This window comes from Cucurbita pepo, chromosome LG20 (genome assembly GCF_002806865.2).
Source record: "Cucurbita pepo subsp. pepo cultivar mu-cu-16 chromosome LG20, ASM280686v2, whole genome shotgun sequence".
Classification (NCBI taxonomy): domain Eukaryota; kingdom Viridiplantae; phylum Streptophyta; class Magnoliopsida; order Cucurbitales; family Cucurbitaceae; genus Cucurbita; species Cucurbita pepo.
The window spans coordinates 2,675,629-2,688,725 of NC_036657.1; the positions used below are offsets into that span (position 1 = coordinate 2,675,629).

The 13,097-nt window shown below is 33.2% G+C and overlaps 2 protein-coding genes across 3 annotated transcripts; one reads left to right on the forward strand and one right to left on the reverse strand.

Annotated features, from left to right (window-relative positions):
* The first annotated feature begins 2,864 nt into the window (after positions 1 to 2,864).
* Positions 2,865 to 6,550, forward strand: LOC111782816 (protein LIGHT-DEPENDENT SHORT HYPOCOTYLS 10-like). The gene is made up of 2 exons (XM_023663624.1): positions 2,865 to 3,594; positions 6,244 to 6,550. Exon 1 carries the CDS (start codon positions 2,980 to 2,982, stop codon positions 3,547 to 3,549), a length of 570 nt encoding a protein of 189 aa, XP_023519392.1. The 5' UTR covers positions 2,865 to 2,979; the 3' UTR covers positions 3,550 to 3,594; positions 6,244 to 6,550.
* A 1,151-nt stretch (positions 6,551 to 7,701) lies between these two features.
* On the reverse strand, positions 7,702 to 11,399 carry LOC111782814 (trihelix transcription factor ASIL1-like). 2 transcript variants are annotated; one of them, XM_023663622.1, is made up of 3 exons: positions 9,977 to 11,399; positions 9,196 to 9,231; positions 8,043 to 8,160 (listed from the first exon to the last, which is right to left on the reverse strand). In XM_023663622.1, the coding sequence occupies exons 1-2, from the start codon at positions 10,803 to 10,805 to the stop codon at positions 9,215 to 9,217; spliced, it is 846 nt and encodes a 281-aa protein (XP_023519390.1). In that variant the 5' UTR covers positions 10,806 to 11,399; the 3' UTR covers positions 8,043 to 8,160; positions 9,196 to 9,214. The 2 variants fall into 2 exon arrangements, with proteins under 2 accessions (XP_023519391.1, XP_023519390.1); XM_023663623.1 differs by lacking the exon at positions 9,196 to 9,231 and having other exon boundaries at positions 7,702 to 8,160; positions 9,977 to 11,388.
* Between the last annotated feature and the right edge of the window lie 1,698 nt (positions 11,400 to 13,097).

Below are 13,097 nucleotides of genomic sequence, written 5' to 3' on the forward strand. Positions count from 1 at the left end.
CCTAAAACCTCCTAATATTCTCTCCCTCTTTCTTTCAATCATAACCTAACACTAATTATTTTAAGTTATTACCAAGGTTTAAATTTGTTTTTAAAACACTATGATCGATCGATGACTATTGTTGATGATCGATGTGGCGGTGGTGGTGGCGTGAGGTTGGTGGTCACCGACGATGGGTGGTGGTGATCGGTTGTTACGACGGTGGTTGCTGGCTGCTAATGGTGGGTAATAGTTGATGATGGACATGGGTGGTTGACTGTGGGTGATAGTCGCCAGTGGCACCACAGTGAAAGCGTAGATGAGTAATGTGAGAGTATTTTGGTCATGTTCGTATATGATAAAATATTATGTTTTTGATAATAAATCATGATATAAATTTTTTGATTATGTGTAGTTGAATCGGGTTGAAAGCAATTGAAAATGATTCTTAAATAAAAATAAAATAAAATAAAAAAGGAAGAAGATTTTGTTTTAAAAAAAGAAAATTTAGAGAGATAATGAGAGATTCTCGTGTAATAATTAATAATTAATAGCGTGTACGCATAGCATAAACTTGGGCCATCACAAAATATTCTTCCAAGGTGTGTTGTTATACTCATACTAACTTTCCTAATTATAATCAATTTGCTCTTTTTGTCGCCTTCCAATAAGATTTTAAATTAGATGAAGGCTCAAAATTAATCAAAACATTGGAATTAATTTTAATTAGTCAACACAAACGTATTTAAATAAGGGTGTACATGGGTTGGTTTGGGAAAATCTTTTACACCCGTCCAAATTTTTGGATTGGTTGGGTTGATAACTCGAGCAACCTGAACACAACCCAACCCAAACCCCCCCCCCCCTTTATTTTTCGTTAGATTAGGTTAGATTTTCGAGTTTTTATTTAATTATTTTTAAAAGTTACTTATCTACTGGACATATTATATTGATAACTAAAATCTCATTAAACTCAAATATCATTAGCATAAGTTACAATTATCAAATTTCCTTAATCTGACTATATATATACCCATAACCCACAAATTGATATAAATTTTCAGTTTCCAAAAATTCAACCTAAGCCTAATTGAAAAAAAAAATTAATCCAACTTAACTTATATAGTTTGAATTGATCGGATTCTTGAGATATATGAACATTCAGACATATATATTATTGACCTAAATGTTACTAACTCATTTGGTTGAATACATCTATGGGGAGGGTCCGAGTCAATTACCTTAATTATGGATTATACATCATCTCTGAAAAAACTTTGAACATTCTAGTTGATTAAAAAATGAAATGATATATTTATTTATCGGGAAAAACTTGATGCCAACCAATTAAAGGTATAGATTTGACAAATTAATATTAAAAAAAAATGATTGTAAATTTAGGTAATGATGATGCATACATGTAAAGTAGTATGGGATCCCCTTATAATGGGTTTGAATTCTCTCAACAACTAAAACTAAAAGAGAGACAAAAAGAAAGGCCGCTTACCACCCTAGATTCTCTAGCCCACATCCCACCAATTAATGCTTAATCATCATACAACATCTTAATCTATAACCATTTAAACATGATCGTAAATCAATTCAACCATAAATGAGTAGGAGATTCGAAACATCTTGACTTCTTTTATTAGAATATATATCTAAAATGAGTTGAAGTAAGCTCAAATCGATAATTATTACCTTAATTAACCGTAAATAAATGAGGTCAGAAAAATAGCCCATGAATTAATTTATTAACGGTATATAAAAAGTATTAAACTAATAAATATATTTTTTTTTCTTTTATATTCACCGATAAAATGTCCACTCTAGTCGAGGTGTTCCCATATATACTTATTATTACTATATTAATAAATACAATTTATATATAAATTTAAATTTATATTCATTANCCCTTTTTTTTTTTTTTTTTTTTTGCTTTTTTAACCCTCAAATTTTGCATATATTATTTTTTTTCTTTTTTAGCCAAATTTGCTTAAGAATTTGTAGCCTTCTCCTATTTCTCTTTCTCTCTCTCCCCTCTAATTTCTTGATCTCAAATTGATGATGTCAACAGAAGGCAGAAAAGATTCGACGGAAGCTGGGTCATCGTCGAGGACGGCGGCGGNTAGTCGAGGTGTTCCCATATATACTTATTATTACTATATTAATAAATACAATTTATATATAAATTTAAATTTATATTCATTAGAATAATTAATTTTTTTTTTTAAATGTAATAATTTTATTAGAAAAAGAAAAAGGAAAAGGAGAAGGTTTTTGAGTGCCCTGAAAATTGAGACATTGCAGACAAATTTAGGTGTCAGAAATAAACTTTTGGTGGAAAACAAAAGGCAAAGGAAATGTTACAGATTGACGCAGTAAGGCCACAGTTTTATCCAAATTATCAAAACTTCCCAACCTTAATTTTCCTACGCTTCACATTATTGCCCCTCAACTTTTGCTAATTCAAAATCCACCCCAGCTCTGCCGCACCGGGGCCTTACCGGGGATGGGATAGCAAAATGGATTATTATTATTATTGTTGTTTTATATATATTTTTTATTTTTCTCAATCATTAATTTGAGGAAAATGACATCCATATCCACTAAGTACCCAATTTATTATTCACACTTTCGAATCTTTAATAGAGACACAGATTTATTGCTTAGCTATCTAATTTCAGGTTTAATGTATAATTTACGTTGTTTAAAAAAAAGTTGAGAGTAAAAAAATGGTGTATCTTAATAATGTTCATTAACATCTAGTTGCGTAAATAAGAATTAATGTTTCCATCATTAAACCACACAAGGAGATGGAGAGAGAAAAATGTATAATAACAAACACTAGATACNTTTTTTTTTTTTTTTTTGCTTTTTTAACCCTCAAATTTTGCATATATTATTTTTTTTCTTTTTTAGCCAAATTTGCTTAAGAATTTGTAGCCTTCTCCTATTTCTCTTTCTCTCTCTCCCCTCTAATTTCTTGATCTCAAATTGATGATGTCAACAGAAGGCAGAAAAGATTCGACGGAAGCTGGGTCATCGTCGAGGACGGCGGCGGGGAGCTCTACAGCGGCGGATCAGCAGCAGCAGCAGCAGCAGCAAACGTCGGCGGCACTAAGCCGGTACGAGTCGCAGAAAAAGCGGGACTGGAACACGTTCGGACAGTATCTGAAGAATCAAACGCCGCCGGTTGCGCTGTCACAGTGCAACTGCAACCACGTGGTGGAATTCATGAGGTACCTGGACCAGTTCGGAAAAACTAAGGTTCACTTACACGGGTGTGTTTTCTTCGGACAGCCTGACCCACCTGCCCCTTGCACTTGCCCACTCCGGCAAGCATGGGGCAGCCTAGATGCCCTGATCGGACGGCTGAGAGCGGCGTACGAGGAGCACGGAGGATCGCCGGAGACAAACCCTTTTGGAAATGGAGCAATTCGAGTGTATTTGAGGGAAGTGAAGGAGTGTCAAGCGAAAGCAAGAGGGATTCCGTACAAGAAAAAGAAGAGAAAAAGAAGCCAATTGAAGGGCAAGGAGGAGGACAACCAACCCAAGCCTCTTCCTTGATTCAAATCAAATCAAAATCAAAATCAAATCACTTCTCATTTCCTGGTAATTTCCCTTTCAATTTCAATTTCAATTTCAATTTCAATTTCTGGAATCTNGATAGCAAAATGGATTATTATTATTATTGTTGTTTTATATATATTTTTTATTTTTCTCAATCATTAATTTGAGGAAAATGACATCCATATCCACTAAGTACCCAATTTATTATTCACACTTTCGAATCTTTAATAGAGACACAGATTTATTGCTTAGCTATCTAATTTCAGGTTTAATGTATAATTTACGTTGTTTAAAAAAAAGTTGAGAGTAAAAAAATGGTGTATCTTAATAATGTTCATTAACATCTAGTTGCGTAAATAAGAATTAATGTTTCCATCATTAAACCACACAAGGAGATGGAGAGAGAAAAATGTATAATAACAAACACTAGATACTCATAATCACAACCATTATATTTATGATATTAAATCTAGTGGTAGACCATATGATCGGAATAATCAAAGGTGGTGAATATTATTCTTTTACTCATCGTGAAACTATAGGTTAAAATTCGTATATTTCTTTGGGTCAACCGTATATTAAGAAAAAAAAATTATCCGTATATGATACTTACTAAAGAAGAAAGATTTTAAGTAGGGATTATTATGAAGTTAATGTCAATGAACGGTATAATTCCCCTTTTGATTTGCAGCAAAAAGAAAATTAAAATAAAAAATAAAAACTTGTAAAATAAGATTAATTACATACACCAAATCTAACAGCTAGCCACCACCGACAGGTTTCCACTTACTTAAGAATTATTAACCAAATGGGTCCTTTTAATTCTGGTTGGATTTATTTAATTATTAAAATACCCCAATAATTAACCCTCAAACACTTCATTTTCAAACCAATAATTGATTCCCATCCTCCCTCAATTAATTTAAATTCCAGAAATACTCACAAAACTTGTTTCCTCTAATTTGTAAACCAAAAACCCTAGAACCCACTTCCAAACAAAACCCTAATTTTAATATGGATCAATGAGCTATAACTTATAACAACATCAATTTTCTCGAACACACAAACAACTATGGACTCTACTGTCTCTCTCTCTCTCTCTCTCTCTCTCTCTCAAATCAAACAAAGCACTGTTTTTTATTTATTTATTAATATTGATTTAATTAAATAGTTCATTTAAATTCTCAACTTTTACATGTTTTTGGGGCTTTTTTGTGATTCTGTGCGATTTTGTGCTCCCCATACATGGATGGATGGATGGATGGAATGGAATGGAATGATGATTATACATTGATATGAATTTTCCTGTCTTCTTCTTCTTCTTCTTCTTCTTTCACTTACTTCAAAACTCTGCATTTTGTTCTAAATTTTCCAAACAAAACCCACATTGATTTATGTACGGAATCAATGGAACATCATATATAGGAACTTTGTTCCTTAAACACTCTTCTTTTTTTTTTTTGGTCTGAATGTTTGATGGTCATATGAAATTGCTGTGGATAATTTTGTCGTATAAATTATTAGTTACTAGCTTTTTTTTCCTTTTTTTTTTTAAGTATCCATATCAAAGTTCTTCTCTTTTTTGTGGCAAATATAGATTTGGGTTCACTTTTTTAAATTTGTTAAGATATTCTAATTTTCTGGTTTAGATTGTAAAATCCTCCTTAACCATTAACATTAGATTCTTGAATATGGAGTAAGTTGATTTAAATGGAATTAATTAGTGTGCTGTTCATCAAATTAAACAAACTATTAACATAATATGTATAACTTTTTTTGTGTTAAGTGCTGTTGCCTCATTGCCATTGCACTACACAAACTTTCATTATTAACATTAATTGTTGGCAGGTTTGTAATAATTATTGTCTTAATCTATATTTTCTAAAAATGAAACCCTTCAAACATTTTTTTTTTCTTTTTTTTTTTTTTTACTTCAACAATTTGAATCTCTTACTCATTTTTTATGTCAGGTTAGTTATGTTCGTATTGACAAAATTATAAAATTATTGTCTTTTTATTGTCTTTTTAGGCATGATACGTCGACTTTAAATTTGACTTTTTTTTTTCTTGAGTTCAGAAGGATTTAAATATCATATCTATTAGTTGATAATATGTATAAATGCTTAGGGTAGACGAAGTTACATTTAAAGAAGTTATATCTTACTTGTGTTTGGTGCTGTTTTTTTACATTTGAAATTGAAATTTTATTTTTTTCTTTGTAGAATTATCTAAAAATTTATTGGATTCAAAGGGTAGAATGAATGTTAATTCTAATTATTTTAGTTTAATATCTTAAAATATACCACAAATTCTTATAATTTGATAACTAACATTATTTTAATGAAATAGTTTCTTTACTCTAAAATAAATTATATTTGTTAAAGCATCATTGTTAGAATATGTTAAAAAAGATTACATTTATCCTTTCATTCCTTATAATATTTTATAGGTTGGATGTCATATTAATTAATATTCAAAAGGAGAGTGTTAGAAATAGATTAAACTACTAAATTTACCCTAAAAAATCAATTAGGTGTTGTTTCATAATCTCTTAGTTTAATACTTTCTGTGTAATTATTTTTATTTTCCTTAAATTCTCAATCAATATTTAAAAAAAAAAAATGTTATTTATTGCATATTTCCTGATAAAAACCTAATTAAAAAAATATTTCATTATTTTCTTAATTTCAGGACAAGAAAAGCAATGGATGAAGAGTGTATAAATGTGGAACGAGGTGAAGCATTTTCTATATGATAAAATACTTATATTATATTATATTATATATATATATGTTGTAGAGATAATTATATAAAGAAAGAGAGAATTTGAATAAAAAAAAAATTAGTATATAGTTTGTAGCCAAGCCTAGCTAGCAAGCAATGTGTTTTGTCCCATTCTAGTTAATTAAAAAAGAAAAAAGAACCCAAAGTTTAGGTTCACTTTTAAATTATTCCATATTAGAGGGTGACAATCAACTGTTTTGCCCTTCACATTTAAGATTAAAAATGTCATTTCTATATATATATATAATTAATTAATTAATTTGTGACATCATACTTAGTGCTTTGGTTGCATTCTTTACACCATTTTAATTACTCTTTGTACTAGAATATTAGGATTAAATACTTTCTAATAATAAAGTATATTTTTGTTGTATTTTATTTTATAAATAATGTCCCATTTCAACTTAGAAAATTATTAAAGATAGCAAATCTTTGTATTAGGAATGAATCGAAGGTTCATGTAGACGACTAATAAAAAATGTATAAAACATCATATTTATTTAAGTGAAGTACACTCTAGACTTATGGTAGGAAATGACATGCCACTAACCTTGTCCAAATGTTTGTCATGTCAATTCTATTTGATAAATATAAGATTCCGTTGATGTTGAGAGAGAAACAACTCCCGATATTGTGAGGTCTCTCGATCTTTCTAATTTAGATTTATGCCCATATGTCTTTTTGTGTTCATCATTTTAGATATGAATCTAATCTATAATGTAGAGACACAATTGAAATCTTTTAAATTTAAGAGCACTATTCGTGTAAAGTTTAGAATGATCATAATGCATGTTAACAATCAAGTGTTAATAAACGACGTTTTAATTATACCCTAAACTTTGAAAGTTGTTTGAAAAATATTTTGCAAGATTTAAGGTTTTAGAGGTGAGAATTGTAATATTGGGGCAACTCAAATGTAATATTGGGGCAACTCAAATGGTGTTGGCCCTTTATAGACGGCACATTAATAATGTATCATCATTTTCCCTTTGGATATCGTATCTTCAATAAAATGACATGTTCGATGATAACTCCAATCATAAAGATGAATTTGAACCCACCTCCCTATCACAATCAAGGTTTTATCGAACAAATCAACGTTGTCAAGCCTACGAATATGTAAAAATATCGATAAAAATGTTAACATGTCAACAAAAACGCTCACGCTCGATAGCATCTTCTGCAGACATTTTTATCTCACTGTTCTCTGCCGCAGTTGTCTTTCTGCATTCCTTTTTTTCCTTCGATCTACGCATTCATCACTGAATAAATGCAATGGTCTGGAAAACATCTACCCTGAAGAATATAATGAACAAAGACCACATTTTTTGTATTTCCAGGTAACATAAGGCATGGAAATACGTATAAAAGAAACACCCACCTTGTAATAATAGATAGATTATCACATTTCTCAATTTGTTCAGTGAAACAAGAGCACTTACCATTACACCACATGAGAAGATGAGGGAAAGCTGTATACAACATTCATATCAGATTAGCTTTCCCAACAACATCTTTAAAAACAAGGCATAGGATATTTTAAGAAGCTCAATGTATCCACCACGCTAATTCTCAAACTAGAAGATAAAAGGTTGTCACAAATTAGCTTCACATCTAAAAGTCGATTACAGCAGTTTGTCTAACTTCCCCCACAAGGAGAGGGGAAGGGGGTTGGCCTTAGCTAGCTTCACAAAATAATTTTCCATATTGTGAAGTTAAAATTAGAAGTTTTTATCATCTCCTGAGAATACCAGCTTCCGTGTGTATGTACCTTAACGAAGTTTCTCTGTTATTCCCTCTCACACGGCTACCTCCTCTAGATGTCTGCATCAGAAAAAGAAATGTTTTTTAGTTTCATAAACCACAAGAAGTAAAATGAACGACGTTTGTGCGTAGCAAAGCACGGGAATCAGTTATTTCAAACTCGAACGAATGCAACAAGTAAACAATCAAGGCAATATTGTAACTTGAAATGTACAAGTAAATGTCATGCATGTTTTATCCCATAATTCTGGTCACCTTGTCCCTTTGACAGTTGATTATGAATATGCATGTCTTGACATTATCAAATGACTGTCCCCAGTAATATAAGGGTAGCTACCGCAAACTTGACAGTAGAAGAGGTTTTCAAGAAACAGGGTTCCTATACACTTGCGATTCTCGCAGATAACAATCTTATATCATTTTATGAACCTGAATCCCGTAAGTAAAACCCAAGAAGACCAAAGAACAGATTAAGAGTGGACACATGACATGTTACATCAGAAATGAAGAAGAGAGCTGGTTTCATAATCTTCAGAGGAAACTGACATTGGACTATATGATCCAATAGTATAATTTTGAGGAAGGAATCATCCTTTTAAGTACCTAAACCCAAGTTAAAAAAATGAGTCAAAGACAAACAAAATAGCCATAGGAGATAATCCAGTAATCTAATACCACTTTGCTCATATAAAATAAAGCAGAACTTGGCTCCACTTCGCCCAGTTTCTGATGCTTAGGATCAGTCCTATATTATCTATTTGAAACACAGAAAAAAGACATGATGTGTATATTAAACCGTTAATAAGTGTCAGCACTCTTGAAGCTGGGCTGCAACCATCCACCCGGAGAAGTTTTTTCAGGCAATGGCTTCCCCCTTTCAAATTGGATCCCTCCCCCACAACATACTCTGGCACAGAGGTATCTAGAAATGTATAATTCTAATTTACAAGAAGATTTTTTTTTTTCTTATCAGTAACAATAGGGGGTTCAAACGGAATTGGATTTCATTATTTCTGTTTCCAGTCATGTACAGCTCTTCTTCTGGTGGTTGTTTCTTCATGCTATTAAACTATACCACAATTATACTCGTCTTACCTCACTTCTTCTCCCTTTCTTATGCTCTGATTCTTTCTGCAATTCAAAATTTCAACATTCAAAGATGATAAATATACCAAAACATGATCACCTCAAACCTGAATAACTGCACTACTTTTTTTCTTTGTAGTATTATGCAGAAAAGCCTTGCAAGTCAGGACCTATTCTCTCCAAGAAAAGTTCAGAGTGATCACTAATTGCATGTAAATGTGACCATAGTGAACAATTAGGCGTCCACTCAGACAAAGCTAGAAAAAAATTTGTGCCCAAGTGATCTTTATGCAGTACTGAATTGTTCAAGCACACTTCTAAATGTTCAAAATCTCTAAAGCCCTCACATAAAGAGTTGGTCATGTAGCAATGCAGTACAAGCAAGGCCATACTACTTCATCACAACCCATATCCAGATATAAGCTCTATATTATAATTACATGGCACCAGCACCAGTAAAATTAAAGAATCATCTCGTGGGTCCATGGAAGGAAAAGAAAATAAAAAAGTTTACAAACATTTCTGAAAGAAGATTGAAATGTGACCATGCCAGGTTAAATTAGTAGTTTATTTTAAAGTTGTAGAATTTCTTGGGAAACCATTCTATTCCAGAGATATCAAAAACCAGGATATTCTAGACAACAATCAGATCAACTAAATCTACCACGACAGTCAGCACAGAATACGCTGAAAGAAATGTTGAATCTGTAACAGAGCAAACTTCAGCTTCGTGCTAAAAGAAAAAACGATTTCAATGGGAAAACAGAGCAGAAAGTTCCCTTAGCCTTACCACTGGGATTTGATTTCTTCCCTCGCTTAATCCTCTCAAGCTGAACCTGGGTCTCCATAAACATATGCATCCGCTGTACCTCCAAATCCTTGGCAAATTGCATCCTCTGCTTCTCCAATTCCATCATCAGCCGCACCTTCTCGGCTTCCACTCTTTCATACACCTCCCCGAATCTTTTAATTGCTCTTGCCAACCTACTCATGCCCTCCCCTTCCGCCTCCTCGTCGTCGCTTACTCGCTCCTCCTCCTCCTCTTCGTCGTCCTCCTCTTCCTCCGTCAATGCAGCCGCTGCAGCAGCCGCCGCTATAGCCGAGTAATTTCTCCGAAAATACCCGTCGTCCATCGCTGCGGCAGTCCGCTTCTGAGTCACGGCGACGACGGCAGGAGTAGCAGCAACGGCAGGGGGTGGCGTCTTCCGAAAGGGCAAAGGAAGAGCCATAGGAGGAGAGGAGGGTTTCTTCATGGAGACAGTAGGGCCAATAAGTTCATCAAGACGAGCGTAAAAGGGCCAAGAGGAGACAAAACTGCCATGGGAGGCAGCAACCCGAGCCCTCTCGGTCTTGTACTTCTTCTTAACGGTGTCGATCCGGTTCTTACACTGAACATCGGTGCGATGGGTCTTCTTGGTAAGGCCATGGAGGGAGTTGACAGAATCGGCAACGTCCTGCCAGTCCTTCTGGCGGAGATTTCCACGATTAAGGTCGAGAAAACGACGACCCCAAGCGTCGATGAGAGTAGAGGTAGCATCCTCGCTCCAACAGTCTTCGCGAATGGGAACCTGGCGGGAGTTAGCAGAGGAAGGGGTGAGAGAATCGGTGAGATCCCCCATCAGAACTCAGAAGAGAGACAAGGGAGAGAAGAAGGAGAAGGAGAAGGAGAAGGGGAAGAAGATGACGAAGGGAATGGGTAAAAGAGGTATAAAAGAGGGAGCGTCGGCGATGATATCGCCGGGGATGAAATGGGAAGCGGATAGGGATAGGGAACCGAAAAGGAAGCGGGCCGGGACCGGGAGGGGGGTTGGGTCATGGTTTGGTTAGTGTGTCGGAAAGGCTCGGATTCGGCTTCGGCTTCGGCTTCGGCCCAAAAGAAAGCGGACGGTGAGGAGGGAAGGTGGGGTCGCTGACAAGCGGGAAGACTGCGGCCTGGCCAGCGGGCACGGGAGAAGGAATTTCCGAAACGGAGAGGGTTCACGTGGGACTGCCTTTGGCCGGGCATTCATTGACTACGATGCACGTGGAATCTCACGCGGCAAGCGCGTGGCCGGCCGTCGACGCCTTTTTTTTTTATTTTTCCCCATTATCGTTTTTTTCCCCTTCCACCTGCCTGTACTTTTATTTTTTATTTTTTCTTTTCTTTTCGGTCGTCGTTTCTCGTCCGGTGGATGCCCCCGCCCCAACTAACTCTCTCGCCTGCTTTTTATTTCTATTTTTTATTTTTTATTAAATGCAGGATTTGCAGCCACCGGAAAACTACTTTCTTTTATTTTTCTTTATTTTACGGATATTATTTTTCATTATTAAATAATACTACTTATTTGGAAAAAAAAAAAATTAATTCTAAATTTTGTTATTTGTATCCACTTCCATTTCATTAAATTTCATCCTAAATTTAATTAAATTTTACCTCGCTTCATTTTCTACTTTGTTCACTACTAATTTTAACCCAAAAAATAATGTAAAATAGTTCCTAAATTCATTAAAATTTTGTACTAAAATAACTTTAACTATTAAATATTTTTACCAAAATTTCAACAAAAAAAAAAAAAAAAAATCAATTTTCTTTACGTGTGTTATTTATTTATTTATTTATTTTTCTCGATTAGTTATTTGTGTAATTACAAATAAATAATGGAACTTGATACGGGATTGGGCCAAGACCCTGGGCTCCAAGAAGGCCAATACTGGTCCACGGCCCTAAACAGATAAAAATTCTCTGCACAAAATATTAGTTACAAAATTCGTTTAATCATTACATAATATTAATTTTGGGGTAATTATAGATTAAATAAATATCTTTAAATCAGAATTTAAACAAGAAAAAAGTTACTGTTTTTTCTTGTACTCAAAATATTTAAAACTACCCAACTTTAAGATTTAGACCAACTTTTCTAAAAGCACAGTATATTAAGGATTCACAAGATCACCAAATCAAACACTAACCGGAGAATATCAACCAAAGTGTGTAGATAAAAGATTCAACCTTTAAACACAAACATTGGAGCCTCCGAGTCAAGTACACAAAGAAAAGAATATAAAAACCATACATACAATATTAAAAACAATAATAATAATAATAATAATGGAAATTCAAATTTATTTTCACCTAACTAAATTTCTCCCACTTAAATTTAAACACTTGATAAATCTAATTAAAAAAAACCATAGTCTAATTAACATAATTAAATTATGGAGTGTTATAGTTAATCTATAATGGCATAATCATCAAATAATTATGATGACAACCTTTTTTTATGTTTGATGTGGGGCTCAAAAGAGTGTGACTATATATCATTTCCTCTTATTGTCTTAAAAAAAATCATTCACTTATTTTTAACATATCTTATCTTTTTTAATAAAATATATACAAATGTTAATATTATAAATAAATAAATAAAAAAAAACTGGCATAAAGGCATATGACTTTTTTTAAACAAAGAAATGCGATTTTTATAATCCTAAAATTTGGCATAACAATTAGAATTAAATATTATGGTGGAGAGGCCCACGTATAAAGTGATAGGATAGTTAATGGCATTTAAATGAGCAAGGCTTGTGGGGTTCGATAAAAACCATAATGCTGATTAATTAAAATATTTAATTTAATTCATACGCGATGCACAAAATCAGGAAAATAAAATTATAAATATGTATAAATATATTTGAAATATAGAGCTTAGTTTAAAAGTGTAAAGCATGAGGTATTATGAAGTGTAAAATAGGAAAGAAAAAAATGATGGCATATGGCCCATAAAAATAAGCATAGAAAGTATATTATTGCAGCTGTACAATCATCATCATATCACAATCACTCCAAATTATGTTCATGCACAGAAATAATATACATTTTATATCAATTAAACTATGCTTATAATTGAATTAATTCTAGACTACTGCATTAAAAA